The 27,134-nt window shown below is 51.3% G+C and overlaps 3 protein-coding genes across 19 annotated transcripts; 1 reads left to right on the top strand and 2 right to left on the bottom strand.

Moving 5' to 3' along the window:
• Nucleotides 1-158: 158 nt before the first annotated feature.
• KLHL33 (kelch like family member 33) lies at nucleotides 159-4,146 on the top strand. Of its 2 annotated transcripts, XM_015886454.3 has the most exons (5): nucleotides 159-347; nucleotides 742-1,269; nucleotides 1,509-2,442; nucleotides 2,792-2,962; nucleotides 3,348-4,146. In XM_015886454.3, exons 1-5 carry the CDS (start codon nucleotides 299-301, stop codon nucleotides 3,922-3,924), a joined length of 2,259 nt encoding a protein of 752 aa, XP_015741940.2. In that variant the 5' UTR covers nucleotides 159-298; the 3' UTR covers nucleotides 3,925-4,146. The 2 variants fall into 2 exon arrangements, with proteins under 2 accessions (XP_015741940.2, XP_015741939.2); XM_015886453.3 differs by lacking the exon at nucleotides 159-347 and having other exon boundaries at nucleotides 474-1,269.
• A 1,025-nt stretch (nucleotides 4,147-5,171) lies between these two features.
• LOC107325583 (glycoprotein Ib platelet subunit alpha) lies at nucleotides 5,172-8,331 on the bottom strand. Its single transcript, XM_015886600.2, has 2 exons — nucleotides 7,850-8,331; nucleotides 5,172-7,659 (listed from the first exon to the last, which is right to left on the bottom strand). The coding sequence occupies exons 1-2, from the start codon at nucleotides 7,850-7,852 to the stop codon at nucleotides 5,548-5,550; spliced, it is 2,115 nt and encodes a 704-aa protein (XP_015742086.2). The 5' UTR covers nucleotides 7,853-8,331; the 3' UTR covers nucleotides 5,172-5,547.
• Nucleotides 8,332-8,825: 494 nt separating this feature from the next.
• RANBP3 (RAN binding protein 3) lies at nucleotides 8,826-25,927 on the bottom strand. 16 transcript variants are annotated; one of them, XM_015886601.3, is made up of 18 exons: nucleotides 25,880-25,927; nucleotides 21,942-21,997; nucleotides 19,945-20,148; nucleotides 17,678-17,714; nucleotides 17,512-17,598; nucleotides 15,946-16,017; nucleotides 14,745-14,810; nucleotides 14,501-14,593; nucleotides 13,933-14,036; nucleotides 13,366-13,485; nucleotides 13,117-13,220; nucleotides 12,840-12,918; nucleotides 12,607-12,709; nucleotides 11,934-12,058; nucleotides 11,695-11,815; nucleotides 11,455-11,597; nucleotides 10,801-10,981; nucleotides 8,826-10,217 (listed from the first exon to the last, which is right to left on the bottom strand). In XM_015886601.3, exons 1-18 carry the CDS (start codon nucleotides 25,899-25,901, stop codon nucleotides 10,174-10,176), a joined length of 1,761 nt encoding a protein of 586 aa, XP_015742087.2. In that variant the 5' UTR covers nucleotides 25,902-25,927; the 3' UTR covers nucleotides 8,826-10,173. The 16 variants fall into 16 exon arrangements, with proteins under 16 accessions (XP_015742087.2, XP_015742088.2, XP_085373570.1 ...); XM_015886602.3 differs by having other exon boundaries at nucleotides 11,934-12,043; XM_085517444.1 differs by lacking the exon at nucleotides 25,880-25,927 and adding an exon at nucleotides 22,461-22,650 and having other exon boundaries at nucleotides 11,934-12,043.
• Nucleotides 25,928-27,134: the final 1,207 nt, after the last annotated feature.

Raw genomic sequence — 27,134 nt, 5'->3', positions numbered from 1 at the left:
CAGGTGCAGGGAGATAAATGTGGGTTACAGAAGGGAACGTGCGTGTGGGCAGAAAGAGAAAGGACTCGTTGGGTGGATCGCTGGGAAATGGACCCGGAGGAGTCGGGATCAACTCCCCGCGCTGTTCCCCCACCGCCGTCCTCAGGGAACCCTCCGGCCGAGCCGTCCCGGGCACCGGGTCCTCGTCCCTCCCTCCGGGCCCGTCCCGGCTCCGGCGCCGCGGCCACGTGTCCCGGCAGGGCTATAATTACCCGCACACATTCCTGGGGGGTCACAGCAGCGGCCGGCGGAAGGTGGGATGAGCGCGGGGCTGCAGCGCGTTGCGCCGCACGGCGGGACCGGACCAGGCACGTGGGAACGGACGGGGCGGACAAGGACGCGGCACCGCGCGGAGACGGGGGGGGGCAACGCGTGGGGAGGGGACGGGAACGGAGCGGGATGGGAACGGAGCGGGGTGGGAACGGAGCGGGGTGGGCTGTGGGGCTGCGGTGTTGAGGGGTCGGGCGCTGAGCAGGTGGGGGCATCCAGCTCAGCTAAAGGACGGGAAAAGCCCGCAGGTCTCGTCTGTCTTGGCAAGAGGCGTCAGACTGAGCCGTGGGGCGGTCGTAGAACGTGCTGGTCTCCAGCCTTTGGCGATGGATCCAGGATCTTTTGCCACGGGGCAGCGCCAACGGCGGCTCCTGTGCCCACCCAGGACAACCTGGAGGTGGCACCCTGACCTCACTCCGCGTGTTCCCACAGGCAAGATGTGGGTCACGGAGGGGCCGGCCCCAGCCCAGTGGCACCTGCGGGATGGGGACCACGCCAGACAGTTCCTGGCCGTGGCCAATGAGCTCCGCACCGCGGGACAGCTGGTGGATGTGGCCGTGGGCCCGGAGGGAGACGTGGCCCACGCTGTGGTCTTAGCCTCCGTCAGCTCCTTCTTCTTATGTTTCCTGGAGGACGAGACCCGAGAGATGCGCCGGGGACCCCCATCTCACATCCCCCTGCCACCAGGGGCCACGCTGCGGGGCTGGCGAGCCCTCCTGGCCTTTGCCTATGAGGGAACTGTGCCCCACGGCGGGGAGAGGGAGGTGGAAGAGTCCGCTCGTGTTCTGGGGGCCCCGCGGGTGGTGGCTGTCTGCACAACCCGGCTGGAGAGCGACCACCAGGACGGGGGTCCTGAGGCCCTGGAGGAGCAGTGGGAGACGCTAAGAGCCATGGAGCAGCTCCACGCCAGCGGTCTGGGCTGTGACCTCCAGCTGCAGGCAGGGGATGAGATCATCCCAGGTGAGCGGGGGGTGGGGGTCCCATGGGCAGAGAGGGCATGGGGTACATTGGGCCCCTGGGGCTGGAAGCGGGGACAGAGGGGCAGTGGCTGCCTCCAAGCAGGGATGGAGGGGGAGGTTTCCTGTGGCTGGTCCCGTGGGGATGGTGGGGGGCATCAGTGAGGGATGCCTGAGTGTCTGAAGGTCTCTTAGGCACCGGGTCCTCCTCCAGCCCCCGTCCTTTCTCCTCCTTGTCCCCAGTTCAGCGTCTGGCCCTGAGCTGCTCCTGTGACTTCTTCCGGGCTCTCTTCACTTGCCCCATGCGGGAGGCGACCCACGACCCCTCTGCCCCGCTGACCACAGGACTGACCCCCGCGGAGCTGCGCCTCCTCCTCTCCTTTGCCTACACAGGGGCCGTGGTGGGGCCGTGGGCCGCGGTCCTGGAGGCAGCCGAGACGTCTCTGCGCTACCAGGCCTGGGGGCTCCTCACCCTCTGCATGGATGTTTTCACCCACGGCCTGACCCCAGAGACCGGCCTGGACGTGCTGGCCTTTGCTGTGGATTATGGGCTGGCCCAGGTGAGCCGCACAGCGGAGGACTACGTCTTGGCCACCTTCCCTACCGTAGTGGCCACTCCAGCCTTCCTGGATCTTCCTGCCCACCTTCTGATCCGCCTCCTCCGCTCTGATGCTCTGAATGTCCTCCACGAACTGGAAGCTTTGGAAGCGGCATCCCGGTGGCTGAAGGCCAATGGAGATGGCCAAGAGGACCTAACCAAGGAAGTTCTGTCCTCCGTTCGCTTTGCCCTCATGTCCGGCCAGGAGCTGAAGAAGATCCCATCAGTGACCGCGGGGGTGGCAGACCCAGGGCTCCTCCGCCAGCTGGTGCTGCAGAGTTTGGCCCCCATGGCCCAGCTGCCGTGCCGGGTGCGCTCCTTGCAGGAGGTGCTGGTGGTTTGTGGAGGAGATAAACTGACGCCGAACATGGCTGCCCGGAAGCCCAGCAGGAACCTCTGGTTTGCCCACCGCTACCTGAACGCCGTGGGGCTGGTGAAGAAAGTGGAGTGGAGGGCACTGGGGCAGTTTCCCGACGGCCCACGCTTCCGCCATGCTGTGGCTGTGGTGGGCAACAACCTCTATGTCCTGGGTGGAAAACGCTACTACGGGGTCCATGACACCCTGGCCAGTGTCTACAGGTGAGGGCCATGTGGGGTTGGGGGAAGCAGCTGGGGAGGGAGAGCTGCTGCATGGATCCGAGACGCTCCCGTTGTCTGCTGGGCTGGGATGGCTCTGCCCCTGCGGGACCCTCCTGCCCTGGGATGTTACGGGGTCTGTGGGGGATTGGACAGGGAGGGCCCCTCCTGGAGCTGCCTTGTGGTCTCAGGGCATCGTGGCCTTGGTGTTGCCAGGAAGATGTTCCTGTGCAGGGGGACCGTGGAGCCCCATGGGATTGTAATGTTGGCTGCCTGTGGGTGGGTTGTTGCTCACAGCAGTGCCGACATCCCCTCGTGCTGTTGTGGATAGCAGCTGCCCTCTCACCCCCAGGTATCGGCCCATGGACAATTCCTGGGAGCGCCTGGCCAGCATGACCTGTGGGCGAAGCTACTTTGCTGCTGTGGCACTCGAGGGCTCCATCTTTGCCCTGGGGGGCAGCTCGGGTGATCTCTACTGCACGGACACTGTGGAGTGTTATAATGTGGCTGCTGACACCTGGAGGTGAGACCTCCCCACCTGGATACCTGCTTTAACAGCCCCTGGCATTGGCCGCTGGTGCCCCTTGAGTGCTCTTGGTGTCACTGACACTCCAACAGAGGAGGCACTGTTGGGCAGTGATGCCCATTGGGTGGTGAATGAGTTGGCTGGTTGTATTTGTGAAGGTCTGTTGGCTCTGCTAATAAGAGGAGTCATTTAAATGTCTTCCATCTGTGCTTCTTGGGTGATCCATTGGGTACTGGCCAGTACTGCCCACTGGGGGGTTCTTCTGGGTCTTACTGGGTGTAGCCTGCTGAGTGCTCATTGGATCCATGCCTCGCCATGCCAGCAGGGCCATGGGGTCACCCAGCCTTACCTGCCCTCCACCCCTCCCTCTCTTCTCCCCCAGGAGGTGCCAGTCGCTGCCAATGGCTCTGTGTGGACACGCGGCGTGTGCCCTGGATGGTGCCCTCTATGTGTCAGGGGGGTGTGATGAGACGTACCGGTGCCAGACAGCCCTTCTGCGCTACATCCCAGGTGCACCAGCCACACTCCTGGCCCCTATGAACGGCCAGCGAGCTGGACACGTCATGGAGCAGGCGGGCGGGCAGCTCTATGTGGCCGGGGGGCTGTGCCAGCGGGATGGGCAGACTGGCTACAGGGACCAGCTGGCCTTTGAGGTCTACAGCCCCAAGTCAGATGTCTGGGTCCTCCTCAGCCCTTTGCCCCAGGCCCATGTAGTGGGGGGTGCAGCTGTGCTGGGAGGGGAGCTGCTTGTCCTTGGAGGGTACAGCCATGAAACGTACCGGGACACCCACCTGATCCACGCCTACCAGCCGGGCGCCCGGCGTTGGGTCACCCGGGGCACTTTGCCCCATGCTTATACCGACCTCCAGGTGTGTGTCCTCACTGTCCCCCCAGCACTACGTGGCCCCAATTGCCTCGAGGACCCCTCGAGATCACCTGATGTCCTCTGTAACACATAGGGGTCATTCAAAGTTCTGGGCTCCCAGTGGGCACCTCTATGGGGTAAAATGTCTCCCAGGCTCCTCCCCAGTCCCCAGGGACACAAAGACCACACTGCACAGCACCCGCTGTGCCTCCAGGAATGCTCACAATGCTGCCCCACCACCCCAAGCACTTCAGTGGGAGCTGAGGATCTCCCAGTTCCCCCACAGCGCTGCACTGAATAAAAGTGGCTCCTCAGCTGCCCGTCTGGGTCTCCTTTGTTCTGCTGGGGAGCCCAGATGTCTCATCTGTTGACCACGTTGCCCATTCCCTGCTGGTTTCATTGGAGGTCACTTCCAAACCACCACCACGAGCAAACAGACTCCAGCTGGGGAAAGTGATTCCATCTATTCTCAATTAAAATAGAGTTGGATGGGGAGAAACAGGCGCATCTCTTCCCCTGCCCCCCCTCCCCACCCAGCCCCCTCCTCTCCCCTCCCACCATGGGTCCAGATCTGCCTCCCTCAGTGACCTCCTCAGCAGTTCTCCCCTAAACATAGGCACTGCAGCTGTCTGTATCACGAGGCCCCATCCCTTGGTGCCTATTAGCACAGCTTTCAGCAGCTGACGAGGGACCACGGTGCTGCTGAGGATGGCAGCAGCTCCCTCCTCTCTGACCTTTCCCTGAGCACTCGGGTGGGCAGTGAGGACACAGGGAGGGCAGCTGCCCTGCACCCACCCAGCTGTCCCCATCAAAGCAGCCCCCGGGGGGGTGCAGCATGCAGGGCTGTGCACTGAGCTTTCATGTGCACCCATCACTGCTGAAACCACAGCACTGCCCCACCACCATCGAATGGCAGCCTTCACTGTGTGCATCTCAGAAGGGTCTCAGGAACTCCAGAGAGCCAAAAAAAAAAGAGCTCTCAGCACCTTGAAATGGCCCCAGAACGGCTGGAAGCACTTTAGGAGCCCTCAGGATGGTTCCAGAAATACCCCAAATTCCAAACGGGTCCAAAAATCCCAAGAGATGTGGAGAAAATGTGCAGCTCTTCACCAGGTTCTGTGTGGCTGCAATGGGGCCTCCCCAGGGACCAAACGTTTGGGGCAAAAGCCAACGCTGACATTGTGCTTCCTATCTAAAACCCTCCAGCTCTTCTCTGGGTCAGGAAGCTGCACATGAGCGGACGTTTCCTCTGTTCTCTGCAGTTCCAAGTACTGACAACAATTTGCCTTTTGCTGCACTCAGCATTACTGCAGGTTGAGTGAAATGAAATTGGCCCCTGTGTGGAATTTGGGCAAAGTTTTATTTATTGTACAACTATTCCGTGATTAGTAACCCACCTCTGAGCTGGAAGCGCGATGCATCTGTGTGTGTCATTGGAGCAGAAGCACTTTGCACACAGTGAAAAAGCCAGCTCTGCTGTTACACACTGCCCCCAAAACCTGGCATTTCGGCCCCAAACTCTGCTTTAGGACAACTCCTACCCCAGCCAAACAGCCCAGAAATCATTTCAGATCCAGAAACCACAATGAAAGAGAGCAGTGCCAGGACACGGAGCTGGATGCCTTCCCTTTCTGCGGTGAGATCTTCCTGCTGTGTAGCAGGGAGACATGAGCCAGAGCTGGGAGCCCCATCCCCTGCTCTGAAGGTACAGGAGCATTTACAAGGTGTTGGCAGCGTATTTCACCCCGACAGCGCTGACCCCCCTGTCCAGGCTGTGAGCAGAAGGGCTCCGCTGTGAGCTGAGCTTTGTGGCCGTCAGCTCCACAGGGAAAGGATTTGGTGAAGCATTCAGGGGGCTGTGGCGGATCCACAGCTCCTTCGTGGTGCAGAAGGACTTTGCAGGACGGCTGCGCTGCACCCCCAGGTCTTTAATTGTGCAGTAAGTGCAGGATGTGGCTTCAGGGCACAGCTCCACTTCCTTGGTGGTACAGAACGTGGAGCGCTGGTGGGGGCTGCGGAAGATGCTGAGATGTGTGGTGTGACTTTCTGCTGAATTCTCCCACCTCAACAGTGGATGCTGCATCTCTTGGGGCTGCAGTGGGTTGTGTTGTCCTGTCAGACACAGCCACGCCAGGCAGCAAGATAAAGGCAGCACAGACAGGAGCAGCAGAGCCAAGCAGGCCAGGTAGAGCAGCCAGCGCAGGAGGCAGCAGCGGTTCAGCACCCAGTGCTCCCAGTGCAGAACCTTCACACCTGACTGTGAGTGCAGCACGGATGGAGCCTGTGCTGGAGCTGAGCAGGGGCAGAGCAGGGGAGGTGGGAGTGGAGGGGATGGGAGGGGGACGCGTGTGGTGTCCAGGGGAGCAGACAACGTAGGGGTGTGAATGGAAAATGTGGTGTTGGGGAGCAGCGGGGTGGGTGATGTCAGAGCAGCAGGTGAAGATGTGGCGACTGAAGTGCCCTCAGTGTTGGTGGGGGAAGGCAGCGCTGAGGGACCGGCAGGAAATGCTGCAATGGATGTTGTGAGGGGGCTGCTGGCAGTGTGGGATGGGAGGGGGCTCTGTGCGTGGCTGCTGGTGCTGGGAGCAGGTGGCAGAGAGACGGGGCTGTGCGGGGGGCTGGGGGGAGCGGTGTGAGCAGGGGCAGTGCTGGGGGGCTGCGAGGTGCTGGGGATGGTGGAACTGGCAGATGCAGGAGGGGGGGAGCTGGAAGCTGTGGTGCTCGCAGGGGTGGTAAGGGAAGAAGTTGGGGCAAGACTGGGGTCAGCGAAGGTGGAGAGGGGAGGAATGATGGATGTGAGAGGAGGCTGAGTCGGAGTGCGTGGGGCTGTGGTGGGCGCTTTGGAGCTGGGTGGATACGTCGGGGGTGAGGAGTTCACGAGAGAGGTTACAGGGGCCGGTTCCTCATCATAGTCGTCATAATCTTCCTCTTCTGCATCCCCCACGTGGCCGCAGTTGGGCTTGAAGCGGATGACGGGCTTCAGCCGGTGCTCGGGGGGGCTGAGGCACAGCACCTTCTCCGGGGCCACCTCCAGCTTCACCTTCCCCAGGCTGCGCTCGGCCTCGTAGACGCTGACCTGGTTGCCGAGGATCCAGGAGCGCAGGTAGACCAGGCCGCAGTCGCAGTGCCAGGGGTTGTCGGCGAGGAAGACGTAGGCGAAGAGGTGCCCCTCGGGGAAGAAGCCGGACGGCAGCGCGCGGAGCCGGTTCCCCGACAGCCACAGCGTCTCCAGTTGCTGCAGGTCCCGCAGCAGCCCGGCGGGCAGCTCCTCCAGGCCGTTGTCGGACAGGTCCAAGTCCTTCAGCGCCCGCAGCTCCGCGAACGCGTCCTCGGGCAGCGTCCGCAGCGCGTTGCCCCGCAGGTCCAGGTCCCGCAGCCCCGGCACGGCGCGGAACGCAGCGGGGGGCAGAGCCCGCAGCCGGTTGTGAGCCAGGGCCAGGCGGGTGAGCGCGGGCACGAAGCGCAGCGCGGGCAGCGCCTGCAGCGCGTTGCGGGACAGCAGCAGCTCCTGGAGGCTCGGCAGCGGCACGTCGGCGTGCAGCGCCTGCAGCCCGTTGTCCGACAGGTCGAGGTCCTGCAGGGCGGGCAGCGGCTGGAAGGCGGCGGTGGAGACGGACGGCAGGCGGTTGGCGTTGAGCAGCAGGATGCCCGTGTCCTCGGGCAGCCCGGCCGGCACCGCGCCCAGATCCCGCCCGCTGCAGTTCACCTCCACGATGTCCTTCACCTTGTTCATCTCCCACGGACACGGCGGCGGCGGCGGCTCCGTGGGGACGAACGTGGGCTGCAGGGCTGCGAGCAGCAGCGGGAGCAGAGCGGGGAACCGCGCGGCCTGCGGGGAGAAACGAGCTGCGTGCGCTGCGTGTGCGGCACAATGAGCAGCCGAACCACGAGCAGCCGAACCACGAGCAGCCGAACCACGAGCAGCCGAACCACGAGAGTCCGGACCCCGAGCACCCGGAGCTCACGCACCCGAACCCCGAGCACCCGCAGCCCAAGGGCCGCCGCTCCCCCGCACTCACCATGACCCCGCGCCGTCCGCTCTCCTGCTGCTTCGCCTCCGTTCTGGCAGCAGAACCCGGACAGGGCCCGTATCAGCACCCACAGCCGCTGGGAAGGAAACTGTGGTCTCGGAAGGAGCCGAGCTCATCTGTGCTCCGGCTCCACGTCCCGTCACGGCTCCTCGAACAAGCCCCCATCTCCATCCCAGCCCATCCCGGCCATTTCTCGCTTCTGCAGCACAAAGTGCTGATGGCTGCACACGCAGCAGCTCGTGCTTCACGCCCCAACGGCCGCGTCCCTTCCAGCCCCGGGACGAGCATCCCCTGCACGTGGATTTGCCCCTTCCCTGCCCCGAGGCAGCTCCTCGGCAGCTCCTCGGCAGCTCCCCCCATACGGAAATGGCCGCTCGGTCGATGCCCCAGGAGCTGGGTCCTGCACGTCACCGCAGCCGGTCGGTGCTGTCAGGGGGCTCCTTTCGTTCTGACTTCCCAGGGCAGAAGGGGCGGCCCTCAGACCCAACGGACCCTCCCCGGCAGCTCACAGAGCCCACAGCCGCCTGTATCCACAGGGAGGCATGGGGCCATAGGAAGATCTGGGGCCTGGATTGGGGTAAAAATATGGGGGGGGATGTAGGGCAGCATTTTTAACATGAACTCCATGTGGGGTAACATCAGCCCAACCAAGTGCAGGTGTGCCCATAGCACCCCTATAAGCCTCCCATAGGTGTCCTTCAACTGCTCCATAACCCTTCTGAGACCAAAGAACAAAAAGCAGCACACAGTGAGAAGTCAGTTTAACAGCATCTTGCATGACCAACACGGGTGATGGCAACGAGCATTGCAACCTGTGATGGGTTTGCAGAAAGGAAAGTAACCCTTCCCCACAGTCCAGGGAGAAGAACGGCCACCCAGCCCAACTGTCACCCCACAGTGAGGAAGCACTGAGACCACACGAGGGTTCCACCCGCAGCAGGAGCATCTCAGAATTACACACAGGGAAACACATTCTGGCTTTTATTGGGGTGGAACAGAACACAACATCCTTCAGCCCAAACTGCTCAAAGCCGGCAATGTCACCTTATTCTTCATGCTGCAAGACTTCAGGAACAGGAGGGGGCAGGAGGGGTTAAAAGTTAATTTTTCTATTAAGGCTGTTAATTCAGCAAGATCATTAAAAATGTACTCGGCTCGAAGCAGGAATAGTTGCATTGACCTCAGTCAGATGGTTCACATGTAGTTCAGTCAGGCAAGTGCTTACATGGCTTGTTGAATCAAGCCATTCAATGAGAGCTGCTTTGCAATGGGTTTGTTTTAATGGCTGAGCAAGCTCATCACATGAGCCTTGTTGGTTCTCCAGAGGGCTAACAGCTGTTTGCTCATCCACCTTTCTGCAGGTGCCACCTGTACGCCTCCCTGTGCTACGTTGCAGCCACAGAAACAGAGAATTTGCTAAGAAAAACCTGTATGTAACATCTATGATATAGAGTGGCTTAGCTCTCCCTTAAATATTAACAGAAAAGAACAGTACAAAACAATGGTTTCACGTTCAACACACAAGAGCATCTTATTGAAATAACTAAAATAAAATATAAACGTTATCACCACAATATAAACCCCCCAAATAATGATGAAATGGGAAGAAAGAAGAGTTAGCAAAATGTCCGGTGGACTTCAGTCTCTTATTAACAACGTTAAAAAAAAGAAAAGCTTCTCAGGTGAATCCCACAGCGAGGTCTCTCTCTGTTCACAGGGCAGGGAACGGCACTGCCCAACACCTACCTCAGGATTCAGCACACAACCTCAGCTGCCCCATCTGCTGTCCCAGAGGAGCACAAAGCCAGGAGGGCACAGTCCATGGGTGCAGGGATGTGGTCTCCCCGTGGGTGGCAGAGACTCTGACGGGAGAAACTGGGGTTAAAAAAGCCAAATTCCTGTTGGAACCATGTCAGAAAGTTCCATCTCGGAGGCCTGCAAAACATGAACTACTGAAGAAACAGTCACAAGGTCCCAATGAAAAGCCGTGACAAGCTGTAATGTGCCATCTCAATTACAAGGAAGAGGGGAAGTGTTTGGTTTTGTTTGTGTTTTCTTTTTCGGCTCATCAATATGATGAGCTTTCTCACGTCCCAAACCACATTCAGGTAGTTTCCAAGTCTGCTGTTTTGTGTGTGTGTGGAATCTACTGATCCAGACCAAGAAACCAAACCGACAGAACGGGGATGCACAGTTCTTAAGTCCTGGAGCCTTCAACACTGCCTGAAACAAGAGCTGGCCTGGGGGGTCCAGAGAGAGATGCCTGCAAGAAGGTGTTCGTAGCAGCCTTGCAAGCAGGGGGCTCACGTCTGCTATGTGCTGCCGGCGTTCTGCCCGTCACGCTCATCGCTGGGACCTGAAACAGACAGGAGCTGTGTCACACACTTCATTTCTTGACTCAAACTAAGACCCCACTGGAGACACCCACCACGGCTCAGAGTTGGCATCTCACTGACAGATGAGAATGTTGGTTTCCTCCCCTCAGTTCACATTTCTTCTGCTGATTAAATTCCACCCACTGCAGAACTTCCTGCTCCTGACCAATCTGGCTTTAGGATCCCAGCAGCACCCAGAGCCCACAAGCTCCATTTCCAGCCTCTCCAAATCCACACTGCTATTTTTTCCCCTTCACACCCAATCCTGCTTTATAATTGTTCCTCCTACAGTGAACCAGGATGGAGTTCTGATCATGGAGGAAAAAAAGGCCTGTACTGAGCCATAGGAAGACAAAGTACAGATGGCCTGAAGTCAGAAGAAAGAAGCCTTCCCTCAAACTGCTAAGCAGTGCTTCATTAAACTAAGGCCTCTTTACATACAATGGAAACAGTTACACTCCTCCCACTCCTTCTGGGAATCCCCTGCTTTGCAGACAACACTCTACTCAGCAATCAGTACTGATATTTGCTTTTGGCTGTCAATGGCACCTCTCTCTTGCTTACCGCTTCCCACTGATCCTGAAGGTGCAAGGACATCGTCATCGCTGTCCTCCTCATTTGATTGTGTTACTTCTGGCTCTGGTGCCACATTCTTGACCTCTTGCTCTTGTTCCACTCTGCTCCGTAACGCCAAGATCCGGTGGTGCAGTGCAGCATACAGCTGCCCTGTGTCCTTAGAGCTCGCCTGTGGTTTTCAGTATTCAGCAACAAGAAAAGAGCTGTAATTCCTTGCACCAGAATGAAACACTCAATACACCACAGTAAGGCCTATTTCTCAGTTTTGTCACAACTTTCTTGTATTTTCTTCTTTTACTCTCCAAAGCTTATGGTCACTGTACAGCTACAGAAAGAGTGACTTTAGAGCTGTCACACAAAGTATTCTGTGAGCATCATTATCTATTTGAAAGAGCTTCCTTCTGCATATGATGAAGCTCAGTTTTCACACCAGTGAATTCCTCGCCATAACTGTTATCATCATCACCTCGAATTAGCTTTAACTCGGTGAGATGGCTACCCTATTTCCTAACACATTGCTCCCACACAGCCCAGCCTGTCACATCTACCACCTCTGCATCTGCACAAATGTTACTTCAACTGCAAATGCAGGCAGTGCCTACTGAGTAGGGATACCATGGTGTAAATGACAACTGTACTCACTGATATAAGAAAGACTTTAACCCCCTGGTCCTCTGTATCCATGGCAGTGATCCGGATGCTCTTCTCACTGGCTTTGTCAATCTGCATCTGTGCCCAGAGCTTGGTGTTTAGGATTAACCTGAGGCTTCCTTGAGTCCTCATCACTAAAGCAAACACATGAGATGGGTTAGGTGGAAAATTCCACTTTGAGCTGCTGTATGTAAAACAAACTGGATGGTACTGGTCCATGGTTTCTCTTACCCAGTCGAGACTGTAACGTCCCATCATCCGTTGATGCCATGTCATTGAGCCTCAGAAGCCCTCGACCTCTTTCCACCCAAGACTGAGAGTTTTTATCAAATACAAACAGCTTGCACTGAATCTGTAACAGAAAACAGATGGAGAAGGTGGCTGAGCATCTGGGAATGGGGTGGTGTGTGTTCTCTGGATGCTCAAAGTCACCCCCAAAATCTCATAGATCCTCTGCATTAGTTTCTTACCTGTAGAACGTTACTTTCTGCTTCCTCCCCAGTAATTACTTCCACCTTCGCTAACAAACACTTCCTTGCTGTTGCTTTCGTATAGGCTGCAGCAGACTCAGCCAGGGACTCTGAAATATTATTAGCTGAACAACATTTTGAAAGTTTATTTTGAGAACAATGTCACACAGCGCTTCTAAGGGCCCCACAGGTACACCCCAATTCAGAGAAAAACCAGAAGATGGCAACAGAACTGCAAGGAGCCCCAGAAATCTGGGAATCCAGCAAACAGCTCTCAGTTCCAACACAACATACATCTGATTTAAGTGTTCAATTACCAGAAGTACAACAAGGTTTTGTTACAAATAGTTTGCCACACTTCTGCTACACTGTGTAGGGCCAAAGTATCTGCTCTGCTCACACTTGCTGCTTTCATTGCTCCTTTTCATTGCTGCATTCAACCACACTGCTGCAGAAAACCCACGAAAGACAGCATAGCCTGTACAGGTTATATATTAAAGATGAAGATGTACACAATCTATAGCATCCAATATGTCAACCCCACCCCAAAAGGCTCTATCTTTGGTTAGATTCAACAATAAGAGCAACATTTACTTTTTTAAACAAAGTAACAGGATACCATTCCATTAGAGTAGGCTTAACTACCATTCCTAAACATTGCTTTGGCTTTTACCTTTCTCTGGCGTGGCTTCCTGAGAAGATGATTCAGACCCAGACTCTGTAGCAGCATTCTCCTTATTACTCTCTGTGCTGCCTTCATTTGATTTTGGTGGACTCTATCACAAAAAAATAAAATGAGATAAACAGATTAGCTTTGCAATTAAAAGTTCTCATGTTTCCTGAGTGAGAACCTATAGCAGAAGCTGCACAGAAGATGGCCATGTTTCACAAGCAGTGGATACTCACTAGGACTCGCTCACTCATGTTCTGTCCAAAAACAAACTTGTTGCTTGATGCATCTGCACTGTTTGTAGAGTTCTCTATACTGGAAGGGAAAAAAAATATTTCTGTAAGTCAGTAAAATGTATTTATCCTCTTCTGATCCTGTGCTGGTGGTTGGCAATCCTGCACACAGCAGAGGGTTGAAATGAGAAGAGCACTGTGGTCCTTTTCAACCCAGGCCATCCTTTGATTGCATGATTCTATTTAGACAACTACCCTACATAGTACCCTGTAGTCTCACCTGGAACTGATGTACTGTAGGAAATAGTTTGTTGCAGAAGGTGTGTCTGATGTTGGAAGGCCAGCATTCTGCACATCAGCAGTTTCATCGCTTTCATCTCCCAGCTACAAAAATAAAATCTGTTAGGACAGTTTAACTACAAACCACAGACCAAAACTTCACAAACAGTGCCTACAAGTGATCAGCTCCACTGTGTTTTATCCTTACTTAAATACATCAACTTAATCAAGATAATTAGTATGTACTTACCTTAACTCTATCTCTTAAGTTTTGCCCAAATACAAACGCTTGCTGTGCATTTTGTTCTGCTTTCTCACCACTGTCATCATCTGAAGTACTGTTGGACTCTTTCTTCTGACATTCTCCTGCCTAAAGAAATAAATTGACAACCTTAGACTGATTAATGATTAAGACCATTTTCTTAAAGCAAGAAAAAAAAAATGAGTACATGTCCCTGGTCTGGTTTTAAAGATGATGTTGGCAAAAATCTGTCAGGGACCTCACTAAAGTCTGGAAAACAACAGAAAAACAAATAAATATTATTCTCTGCAGAGCCAAGATGACTACTAAAACCATTCTGGTTTGCCTATGGTATTTTAACTCATCAAGACTGTGCTACAGTTCTTGATTCAGCAAGTAAGAAAAGCCACAGTGTGCTACTGGGACAGCATAAAACCTACTATTACTCCTGAAGTACATAATACAGATAAGTAGAGGAACATCACCGATGGACCTGCACTCACATGAACAGATTCTATTCAGAGAATATTTAAGTTCTGACAAATTTAGTGTCCTTTAAATCCTTCTCCAACTCACCTTGTCTTCTGAGTCAGAGCTTTTCAGTGTTGCATTACTTAGTGATTCTGATGTTGCTGCAGAATCTGGTGGGATATTTACACCATTGGTCCCACTACTCAGAACTGCAACAAGAAACAAGAAGCTGACCATTAATTTTCTAGATGTTTAGAGCATTCTAAAGGAAGTAACAATTCTCTATAGCAAATGGCATGCAGTTTTTTTGGTTTTTTGTGTTTTTTTTTAAATACAGGAAACACAGCAATGGTAACTACCAGTTCCCACAGCATTCTTTGCACGACAGGTTTGTGACACAGGGACATAAGAACAGAAATTCAGAAACTCTTTGCAGCAGCAAAATTCAAAATGTATCAAACAGGTCCAGCAGAATGTTACAGTCTGCAGAAATACTGCACAGGCTTCAACACAAATGGCAAGCAAGCAAACTCCACCAAATCCTGTACTTCAGGGCTCCTCTTTGGGCTGATTTAGCTACACACATACTGAACTTCTACTGTAAATCTGTACTCCAGTATTTGAGTCCACTGTAGAATCCAGCCTATGACATCAAATAAAAAGGTTTATTTACCCATCTGTGAGAAAGCTTTTGGCTGTGGTGCCTGTAGGACTGCAGGACGGAGCACACTTCGCTGCTGTTCCTTCGGTTTCTGGCTTGGGAGACCTGCAAGTGGAAAAGTTTTTGAGAGCTATGAGGAGTTGTCATGTAGTTGCCATGTTCCAATTACAACATACGTCCAAAAACTCCAAAATACATTAAAAGTGTCAGAACTATTACTGTTTCATTCTACTTCTGCAGGAAACACTGAAGTTACCTGCACTAGGAGCTTGACCATGAATAAGGATTGGTGGTTTTAACCGGAATCCACTGCTCTTTTCCTCTAGAAGAGAAACAAAGAAAAAGCTGTAAAATACAACGTGTATAACCTACTTTAAGACAGTCACAAAGCGCTCATGCTGTTCCCATTGTGACAAGCCACAAGATTTGTAAATACCCAAAGCAAAGTCATAATGAGATTTCCAAACAAGATCCCTTCCTCCGGGTGAAGCTGACATTCCCAGTGATCGTCAGAGCAGACATACATTAAGAAAGAAACGAGTTGTTCAATTATTCAAAACTGGTTTTCAGGAGAGACATAAAACAGCATTTTCACAAGACAAATGGAGTTCCTCCTAATATAGATTGTAAGTAAGAATCGTACTACAAAAAGAATGACAATCATCAACAGCAGGATGGAGATGATAGATGCTAACAAGCACAAACTGTTAAATATCACAAACTAAGTAAAAATTGTTTCACTAATTTCATATAATTGCATTAGTTGCCATCTTACACTTTCCTAGTGTGAAGGTGAAAAATTCCTACAGTTGTACTTACTGGAGATGAAGCATTTAGATAAAACACCCATGGAAATACCTGCATTTCAAAGAGTGCATAAATCCTCAACTACTACTACATCAATTCCCCAAAAACCTGAAGATATATCACTAAATGCTTTCTTTAAGGGGGGTAGCAGCTGCACTCAGAAAAGGTGACCATCTCAGCACCCTAATGCACTTCATTATCCTCACACCCATTAAGTACCAGATGAAAACAGTGGCACTAATACAACAAGCTGATGGAACAACTGTGATCAACAGAAGAAGCAGTAGAGTGAACACCAGGTTCAGAAATCATGGTTCAACGTAATCACAGCCATTGGCTATGGATGATTTGACTTATTCCAGAGAAAAAGAACCTTGGGTCAAAAAATGACACATCCCTGAAGTTTCACCTTGATGTTAACAAATGGGAATAGAATGGTGCTGCACTTAACCACTCCCAAAGCATTTATGAGTTTTGATATTTGTTATCACCTCAGGCAAGTATGAGAAAAAGCAATGAAACAAGTAAGAAAAAATTGAAGACTTCCATGCTCCAAGATTGGATCTGGCTTCAGAAGAAGCTTCGGAGTATTTTGAACTGTGATACTCAGCACTCTGCTGAGGAAATGAGGGAAATACATGGAAACTCACCCGGCTCTGAGTCTGAATTGCCTGCAGAAGGTTCACAGAAGCTTGATGGCATAAAGACATTGTTCTTTGTTACTGTTGTCAAGTAAAAAGAAAAATAAGAGAAGCTGGGTATGCCGTTCTTGATTATAAGTTCCTTTCCCAAAACAAAGAGTTTTTCTGATCATTTGTTTTACTTTGTTATGGTTTTTATTTGTTTTGTTTCTTTCTACACTAGAATAGTATTACAGATACAAAAACAAGCAGATCCTTGCTGCTTAGTTTCTCCTGTAACAGCAGCATTCACTGCCAAGAGGGAAGACAAACAGCATTCCTAGTTTGAATTCTCTCCTGAATTACAAATCAAAAGAGATCTCACAAGGTTCCTTTGTGACATGATTTGAGATATGAAAGAAATAACAGCCGATTGCTGAAGTGGATCTCAAAGATCTGCTATCACTGCACAGCCCATGGGACCCAGAAAGAGAATCCAAGCTGGTAATCCATGAGTGGAGAGATGATTTCCAAGTCATGACTACCCTGTGTCTCCCCATATCTCATATAGGCCCCGTCCAGAAGGAAATGGGAACACCACCTGGTTAGTTGGGATATGAAAAACCAGGTATGCAGAGATGTCTTTGCCTCAGTCTTCACGCCACACTGCCCAGGCCACAGAAGGCAAAGACAGACTGGGAGAATAAGTAACTGCCTGCTGCCGGACAAAACCAGATTTAAGACCATCCAAGTAACCTGAATATACACAGGTCTATGGGACCTGCTGAGATTCACACAAGTGCCCCTGAGAAACTGGTGGATGAAGCTGGCGAGCCACTCTCCATTCTGTTTGAGAAGCTGTGGCAGCCCAGGGAAGTTCCCAATGACTCAGAAAGGGGAAACATAACTCTTGCTTTTAGAAATGTAAAAAAGGAAGTCCTGGGAAACTACTCACCTGCATCCAAGATCACAATCATAGAATTTCCCAGCCGAGATGACCAAGAATGGACTCAGGTCTGCCTTAAGCACCACAGTATCTCAGTTTAGATAATCCTCAACTGTGTGGTTTTTTGTGTGTCACACCAGACCACTCCAGTGTATATGAGCTAGAAGAACTTATCTGTGCCCTTCACAGTGCATCTCTTGCATGTGCTGGGTGAGAACACTGCTGAAATGCACTGTATTCTCTCCACTTGAGGAGGAATGAGAAAAAAGGAACTGACAAAGGGAACTTGAGTACAAGCTGAGATTAGATTTTGTCTGACAGCACAGAACTAAGGAAAATACAGCATTTATGCAAAGTCTCTAAGAGGTGATTTTATCATGACAAAGCAAAAAGATACCTGGTAAATTCTTCCATTGAACAGCATAACATTAGAAGCTCCAGCTGGTGCATGTGTATGAAAACATACAAGTCTGTGCATCAAAATCTGTTGGGCTCGATTAAATTTGCTATCACAGACCATAGGGAAGTCAGTATGTGGCTGCTGTGGTCATTAGAGGTAAAGCAAAGCAGGCAGTAATAAGACTGGTGTGACTCGGAGAAACAGAAATAGGAAACCCAGCTCATACAGTACAGTAATAATTAACATTTACCTGACTGAGAAGGAGGGAACTGTGTTAAGGATGAAGTTCTCTCACGCTTCACAGGCGGACAGTAGTTCCCATCCTCTCGATCAGATTCTGTAGAAAAAAAAAAAGATTATTTTTGGAATTCTATTTATCTACCAGCACTTCTTAAGTTTACAATCACATTTCTTACCATCTCCATCTTCTGGACTCGATCCATCTGCTGATCTCTGAAATCAGAGGACAGGGACAGTTATCAGTTCCATCAACAAAACACCAGTGTTGGAGAGACACCCCATGATATCAGTTCCAGAGCACCAGAAGGAAAAGCAGGCAGTATCACAGGCTGCTCTTTGCCACAATATGAGATATTTGAAGTTTTCACATCTTCTGAGGATTTCTACATCACTTCCCTGTTCCCACAGAACTGCCCACAAGGAATTCCATGTGCTGCAGGAGGCGAATGGAGCAGCATCACCACCTTCTCATTACAACATCTACCCACATACATTCACCTTTATCTATGCAATACAGTTTTCTGTTTTAAGATGACAGAAGAGTGAGTTTACCAGCATCCCAGTCACGTAGCTTTGAAATCTCAGTAAGGAATTAAGAGCTATTTGCAGTTTGAGGAATAGTTTTCCCATTCCAACACTCATCCATCAATCCAAAGCAGTAATATTGTGTTTGTTATCCACACCATCCCCATGTAACTCACCAAGTAATCCACATTACTGAAATTTGGCTTTCATAGGCACTTCTGTTGTCAACAAACACTACTTTCCTGAAAGCTAAAGTGAAAACCCACAATATCTTCCATTTGAGCAACCAATATTCAAAGAGAGAAAAAAGCTGTTTTGTGTAGAAAGCACAGTCAGATACACCAACCTGCATCAAACTGCACATCTGTATGTGCAGAAAAATCAACAAGACTCTCCCCCCCAAGTTCCAAAACCACCTAAAACTGTTAAATGATACTCAAGCATCAAGAATATAGTATTATCTTAAGAATATAGTATTATTATAATTATTATTTTTTAATACTTGCTTCCAGCAAAAGGTACATCCCAGGTCTTTGCTGTTACAAAAACACTTGCAGGCAACACTCACTCCATCAGGTGGGCACTCACCAGTCAGGACACCTCTGCCCCAGGTTTTCAGGCCCCCTTTTGCAGTCTATCAGTTGGACTTCACAGCACTGTTTTTACACACACAAACTACATAACAGAACTGAAAGCCAGGACCACCTCACACAGAACCATTACAGTGACCCAAATGACTTCATTCTATGCAGCTGCTGGAAATCAGGAGCTGTGAGACAAACCAGTAATCCCTGATCTGACCCCCAGTTTGCTCACCCAGTGTAAGAGCTCCCTTACTCCCTTCCCCTACTTAGAAATCCAGCTAGAAAAAAAGTTACAAATATTTCAGTAGCAGCTCCTGCAGTTTTGACACATCCCTCATTAACCAAATTACCTTTTCTAAAGGCACCCAGCTGCCTTGTAAGAGTGGAAGCAAATGCAGATTAATCACCATGTGCTCAAGTGACATCACTGCACCCTTACACCCACTGCTTCCTCACACTGTTTCTGGGCCACTACATGCACTGCAGGTGCTACAGACTAATAGACATGAGCCTATGGCAACTTCAGCAAGTCTGGCAGCTTTTGTCTCTCCCTATTTGGTACCTTGTGATCACTATTCATTCTGAATTGGGCCAAAAAGGCTCACCCCAGACAAGAAAAAGAAGCACATGTCCCATGTGGAGTAGCCTTCATAGGCAGAACACTATGAAACACATCCAGCACGTGCAGTCACAATGAGGAATGCAGACTCACCTGCACCAGGAAGCCACGGCTCACCAAGCAGAAAGGATAAGCCCCATTTTAAAACTACTCTGAAAGGCTGCAGGTAGCAGTCCTCCAGTCAGCTCATCTTTCCAAAAGTGTTTACCTGAACCATTAGTAGAAATAGCTTATGCTGGTATTACTGAGAGCTTTATCAAGTACTTAAATTCAAAATTCTGCTTTAGCATCCTCCTTGGTGCTGTTAACCTGCTAAGAACATCACTGGTTAGCATAACAAGCTGCAGCTCACAACCAAACAGCATCAGCCACTCACTTGGTCAAGTAACAGCATTCTGGCTGGGAAGGAATAAAGGATCCTCCTCCAACTGCAATGAGGCACCACCTCACATACAGCTGCTCCTCACTCATCCACATGAGCCCTCAGGAAACGTTGAGTTGACACAGTAAACTCAAATTCATCCTTGACGCACCTCCTGCCAGTCTGCCCATTAGGAAGACCCCAGCGATCTTCACTTCTACCAACTGAAACAATGCTTAGAGAGGACGAAGGAGATCGGAGCTAACCAAGCAAGCTAAGCTGCCTACATTTAACAGTAACAGACTCCTAGCAGTAGGGATGCGTCCTCCATCCCCTCAGCAGGTTTGCACTTACCCCTGCCAGTTCCTGTCGAATAGGAGCAAGCTGGGCTGCAGCAGCAGGACTCGGGGTATCACTGGCTGAGGCCACAGCAGGAGCAGGAAGGTCAGGGTCACACTCCTCAGCTGGTTCTTTGTGACCCAGAGCATGGTGGGGGGGCTCAAGCTCTCCCTGAGGGTCCTCACCTGAATCCAATAAAGCTTTTTGCTCTGCAGGGGACTGGGAGTAAAAAAAGACAATGTCCCTTCAATGCAAAGGTGCCACCCAAAGGAGCAGCTGTCCCAGTGAGAGGACCTACTAATCCCTTCCTAAATTACCCTGTTTTAATGGCCTGGCAGAAGGAATTGCTTGCTGCTGAAGCTTCAGTTAAGATATGCTAGGCCCTGCTGACTGAATTAGCTTCCCTCCCCATAGGGAACACCAGCTGGGGCAAATGAAGTGCTTGGAAGTTGGCCAGAACTGCTGCAGCCCCCATTAGAGGAGCCCTCCTGCACCCACAAGGCTCAGCTGCTCTTCAGGCTGCTTTAGCCCCTGGTCCACAGACAGCAATTAGACAGTACCCACAGCTAATTGCACTCTGCTGGTTCTTCCGACCACTACTTCAAGGCGATGGTGGAATACCCAGTGCATAGTACCGGGAGCTGGCATTTGCTGTGTTTCCACTTCTGCCACAAACCTTTCAACTTCCAAACAAACAGCAAACTACCAAAGCAATTTTGTAAGCACCAGAGATGCCACTTTCTCCCACAGCTCACGTTGCAGGTCCCCTCCACATCCTCCTTGTGCTGGGCACCCCAGGACCAGATGCAGTACTATTCACAGGGCCTCATGAGGGCAGAGCAGAAGGGACAGTCCCCTTCCTGCCTGCTGCCACCCCTCTGTTGATGGCATTCAGGATATCATCAGCCTTCTGACTGCTGCCTCATGTCCGGCCTTTCTTCCACCAGGACCCTGAGGTCCTTCTCTGCAGCGTTTTTCTCAATGAGTTCTTCTCAGCCTGTACACACACCCAGCACTGCTCTGACCCAGGTACAGCACCTTGCACTTGGACCCACTGAACCTCATTCAGTTCACCTGGGCCCACTTTCTGAGCCTGCCCAGGTCTCTCCAGATGGCACCCCTTCCTTCTGTTGCATTACCCACACCACTTGGTGCCATCAGCAGACTTGCACAGGGTACATTGTTCCCACTTCTATGTTGTTATGAAGATGCTGAAGAGCAGTGGTCCCAAGATAGACCCCAGTCACCACTTGTCACCAGACCCCATGCATACACAGATCCATTGACCACAGCCCTCTGGCAGCAATCAGCTTGGGTTAACCTGATCCAGACAGGATTCCAATTCTCAAACACAGTGTTTTGGCATTTAAGCTTCTACCCCATCTGCCAGTAGTGAGCACAGCCAGCAAACTTCCAAAGACATTGCAATTTCAAAGGAGACCATCCTTGTATATGGACCAGACCAACCTTGGGGTGAGATAACTGTCACCAGGGTCCAGGTGCCACCAGACTGCGGCACAGCTCTTACCTCAACACTGCTGCTTCAGATCCAAAGGCAGGGGACAGGCACACATGGGTAGAGGGATTACCAAAGAAACCAGACACATCATAGCTCACTACACAAGGATACACGATATACAAATACACTGATATGAAAAGCAATATGCTAGACAGTGGGATTTCTTTCTTTTCTCTATTATCAGAATTAAGAAGTTTTTGCATGAGAAAACTGCAGGCACTGCTTGGCCATCTGTTCCTTTCAAGGTACAGCTTTGAAGATGATAGTTTCTCTCCTCAATTTGGTCTGCTTTCTGTCAGAAGAGCTACCCACCTTGTGGCATCTTCATCATCCCTCTCCCCACTTGCATCCCTCTGCTTCACCCTGTGCCTCCTTATAGTGTTAATGCTCCATTGTCCACCTTCACCACAAAACTCAAGTGACTGCTCACCAAGAAACATGAATTAGGGCCACAGGACGAACAGCAGTAATATACATACCAACATCACCTTACCTTCTGTGCTTTATCCTTCTGAAATACAAAGACAGGTGGAGCAATGGCAGGTTTTTCTGCAAAAAGAAAAATTGTTGTTTTTTCCAACCATATTAATTATTAACTAATATGACAGCATCACAATCTATGAAGCTCCTAATGAAAGAACTTCAAGGATCTAGTTACATTTCAGTTACGCAACCTGTTTCAACTGGTTCCTAGAAAGGCGTAATTATTATAAAGACTTGATCTTTAAAAGGTAGAAGTGTATTAAGAACAGAAATACAACTGACTGATACCCAAAAGCTGCACAGACTCTCTGTTCTCCCCAGGTCAATTTCAGAACAGTCCCTCCATCCTATGAGAGTACATCAGCAGCAAGAGGCTCTTTGCTGAGTGTAATTCTTGAACACATCTAAGTTCTGCCAGCAAAAGCTTTTCCTTTCCCAGAGTAAAACCAATTTTGTGCGCTTAATTCAATTTCTGTTGCACACATATAAAGCCTCTAAAGGCATGACTGCATTTCTCATACAGACTCACCTCTCTGAGAAGCACAAGAGATCTGCTCTTTATAGTGAAAAACACAAGCAGTGTTGGTAGTTACATAAAGGACATCCTTCACTTCACGTCCTTTCTGAGTTCTGCACCAAGACCGCATGGAAGGGCTCGCTTCATTCCAGCCCAAGGCAAGAGCTGAGCACTGCGTTTCCTGATGTGACCTTCAGAAAACACTGCACGTTTTCTGAGCTTTTCTGAGGAAGCACTGCCAGCAAAGGCAGGAAGACAGAACATCACCACCATGGAGCACTCACTGCCTCGCTTGTTAAAAATTAAAACCAAGAACACAAGTGTTATTCTGCCCGAATGCATTTACATACACACCACATTAATTGGAGGCAGCATTTGATGCTTCCCTTGTGAAGGCACTGGGACTCTGCACAAGTCCCTTTCCATGCTGCATTTCAGTTAACAGGACAAAACCAATCCCTTGTAGGACACTCTCTATTATTCCAGCATCTGCCTCAAACTGAACCCACCCTGCAGAACCTCCGCACTGACATTCTGGAGTCAGGAACTGTTTCATTTCTCGTCCTCCCCTTCCCTTCCTCCCAAGTGCTTTTCCCAGTCATTACCACCACAGAGGTGATGTGTCCTGCCTCAGTTCTATCCTTCTCCTACACTGATCTCACCCTCTGCTGTGCTGAAAAGGTTTTACTGGATGAGTGACCAGTGCAAGCACAAGCCACATTTCCATGTTCAGTGTGCTTCCATTCCACCAGGCACAGTAAGGTTTATGTACAGCAAAACAGAGCTATCAGCCACTTCACTGCTAACATCCAAACATGCCTTATGTACTACCACACATACACAGATACACTATCACTTTGCTTCACAGGCCTTGGAAACCAAATCAGGGCCTCAATTGCTCAGAGGTATCACATCTTCAATCACGTATTCTATTAAGTGAGATTTTTATTTCTTTCACTCTGATGTGTGACTACATTCAGCTGTTTCTGAGGCTACAAGGTCAGCCATGTTCCCTCCAAGCAGACAAAACATGACCTCATTTTACCCCTCCGACAGCTGACATCCACACAGCCACAGGGGCTGGGCATGGTTTCTGAAATAAAGATTTAAGCCTTCAGTGCAGCACAAAGTGCCCCATGACTGAAAAGCCCAACGGAGATTCTGAGTGCACATATATCAGAAACGTGTCCCTTTATGAACCCATTATGGAAAGCACCTACAGCGCTGCAAATATTTCCTTATGGAGCTCAATTCCCCCAGCTCTGCTGGTGGGAGCAGGATGAGCACCAAAATAATGTAAAGCCAACACACAAATGAACAGCAAAACCAGCTGATAATCACCTGAAAAAGAGCACAAGGGGGGAAAAAGGCTGGGGGGATCCCTACAGAACGGGCTATGAGGAAGCAGCAACATGCATCCTTGTTAAGGCTTGATGTAAGATCAGCACACTATAAACAGAAGGAAAAAAATGGCTATGTAGATGTTCCAGAAGGTTTTCTTTACCCTTCCATCAGATTTGGGCAAAAAGGAGAATTCAAAACATCTGGAAAATAAAATCAATGGGGAAAAAAAAAAGAAGGATGTTAGTTGCAAACAGAATGAAGTGCTGGTTCTATGGACTGTAATCATCATCTCAGCAACCTCACTTCCTCACCACAGTCTGCTCTTCCTGCCTGCTCTGGTACCACTCAAATCAACTATGAAATAGCAGCTGAATTATACACGTATAGAAGCCCATATGGCATCAGGCCTGGAAAATAACTGCAGGTGGTCCCTTTATACTACAGTATGGCAGAGAAAAGTGGTGGAACCCAAATCTGTGTCAGCTGAAGAATATTTGATGGCAACAGCTTACAAAGGAAAAGAATGCAGGTAAGCAGATAATATCTGATTTGAGAACACAACCACACACACAGACTGCTCCAAGTTAACCAATGCAGAACAATCGGGCCTGAAGGACAAGCTAAAGAAGAGACCTGGGCATTTGTGTTTTATAGAACTCCAAAGGGACAGATAACAAAACCAGACTCTTCCAATAGCTATGAATAGACTGAAAGCAAGAAGAAAGCTACGAAGCCAACAGCTGATCACTGAAAGAGACCCCACAAGCAAAGTCCGATCATACTTAATGACACTGGATCATTCATACCCGGAGCTCAGCAATGAAGTCATGGTGAATATAAATTACAACAGGATGGTGGGGGAAAAGGGGAGAAAAAAAATATATTTGTAGATACTTCTGCCTCACTTTGAGGACTCTGCTTTCAAGACATAGAGCATGTGACACAATCTGGTTTATCTTCAAACCCTTTTTGTCTCTGATCATATGAACAAGCAGGCAACTTCTACAAAGCGCTGCCACAGCCGCTATGGGCACACGGTGCCTTTTACATACCCAGGAGTAATTAGAAAATTTCATACCATTTTTAAAGCACAAACCTCTTGTGTTGGCAGAGAACGTGTTATTTCATCTCCCAAGCCCTGGTGCCATCGGCAGGTTTCCCTCTGCTTTAGGTAGCACTGACACCATCCCTTCACTCTGGGAGCCAACAGCCCCACGTGTGCTGCATCATAAGATCCACCCAATGCTTTTGGTGTAACACTGTGGTCAGCTGCAGGTGGGATCCCGCCCAAAAGATACTTCCTTCTGTCTAACGTTAACATCAGGGCTGTAAACACCACTGGCAGAAATCCTGAGCATCAGGAATAGCACCGAATGGAAGCACTGCCCGTTCTGGCTCCTAAACTGCGTTCAGCTCCTCCCGTTCGGATGAGGATGGAGCTGCACCCACCGCACTGTGAGAACGGCTGCAGGCTGCTGCGGGCCGAGCTGGGCCCAGCGGGGGCTGCCCGACCTGCTGCTGCCCGCTGCCATTTAAGCAGCACCCGCAGCCCTCGGAGCCGAACCCCCCCGTGCTGCACCCACAGCCCCACAGCGCTCTGGACTCTCCGCAGCTCTTTAGTCCCAACGTTTCTAAGCCAAGAAACGCCTGTTCCGCCTCGTCCGGCCGCACGCAGCCCCCAGGGCTCCCAGCGCCAAAGGGAGCGGCAGCGGTAACAGCAAGGACCCGCCGGGCCCGCGGGGTCGGGCGGTAACGGAGCGGGCCGCCATGGAGCCGGCGGGCCCGGCCCGGCTGGAGGCCCCGCGGGGAGCAGAGCGCGGAGCACAGCGGGCAGCGCGTCCCGGCGGCGCCGCCTTTGTCCGCCCGCTCCCCGAGCCCCGGGGCGCCGTGAGGCCGCACGGAGTCGTTGCGCTGAGCGCGGCCCGGAGCGGAGCGCGGGACCCGACCGGGCGGGACGTGGAGCGAGGCTGGAGCTGGAGCCGGGCCCGTCCCGGCAGCGCCTCGCACAGCAGCGGCCGCCCGCCCCGATCCCAGCCGCTATCGCTATCCCTGTCCTTATCCTTATCCTTATCCCTGCCCGTACCCACCTTCGTTGGCCAGGTCCGCCATTTTACTTCCTCAATCACTCCCGAGATGCATCGCGCGGCCGGACGGCTCCACTACCGGCCAATTTACGGCCGCTCTGCGCATGCGTGAACGGCCGGGCGGGCGGGGCGGAGGGCGCTCAATAATGGCGGATGTGTCCGCGCATGCGCGAGGCGGGCCGGGTGTGGCACGTGGTTCCGTTTTGGGGCCGTCGCGCCGGTTGGAGGCGCTGCCGTTCTGTCAGCAGGAGCTTGAATTGCGGCCCGCCGTGCTTTCCGTGCTCCAACCAACGTGTCTCCGTACAGTGCGTGATGCTGTCACCCACAGCTCTCCGCACACAGGGCTGCAGCCGTGGGCTCTGCGGGCACAGCTGCCCCCGGGGGTGGTGGCACGGCACGCTGTGATTCTCAAGGACCTACGCTTACGTACCCTACGCACTTTACGTACCCTACGCACTTTACGTACCCTACGCACTTTACGTACCCTACGCACTTTACGTACCCTACGCACTTTACGTAGGGAAGTCCTGGAGCTCGCCGTGCATGGATGGAGCGGTGGTTCCCATGTTGGGAGCAGCAGTTCCTAATAGTCCCTAACACCAGCAGTCCTACCAGCAGGGCGTTAGTAGCTCCAGCTGTAGAAGCAGCTCTGTTTCCAGCTCCCTCAGCCTTCATAGTGCCACGACCAACATTGTCACCTATAGAAGTGACGAGGGGCCTCTTCTGGGTATTGAGCAATAACAGCAGCTGGATATTGAACAGCTCGGCAAGGTCTGATGGTGATTTGCACGTCCCCGAGCAGCTCACAGGTGTCAGTGCTGGAAGCTGCGATGTCCAAACACACACGATGCCCAGAGCGTGATGTGTTTCTTTGCACACAACCTGCAGAGCGTGGAGCTGAGCACGTTCTCGTGTCTCATCACACAAGAACCGTCATTTGCACAGATTCACAATGTGGCTGAATTTGCTCCAGTTTGTGTGGAATTAAAGCCTGTCCCAAAGCGGACATGTCCTACAAACTGAGGCAAACACTACTGAATTGGTGTGAGTATAATTACCCGTTATGTGAGTATCTAAAAAACAGTAATTACATTTTGAACTTAAGCACGTATTCTGGTACGTTTCTCCATCGCAGAACATTGCACTTCACAGCCTGGAAGCTGGTGGAACCTGTGAGAGATGGCAGATCTTATCATGGAAGAGTTGGGCAGCTTTAATTGTGGGCACTGCTGTGCTGTGCTTCCCTAATGAACGCATG

The sequence above is a fragment of the Coturnix japonica genome, chromosome 16 (genome assembly GCF_054131305.1).
Source record: "Coturnix japonica strain WE chromosome 16, WE-NBRP24, whole genome shotgun sequence".
NCBI lineage: Eukaryota > Metazoa > Chordata > Aves > Galliformes > Phasianidae > Coturnix > Coturnix japonica.
The sequence above is the reverse complement of the archived record's forward strand: the minus strand, read 5'-3'. Positions and strand labels throughout refer to the sequence as shown.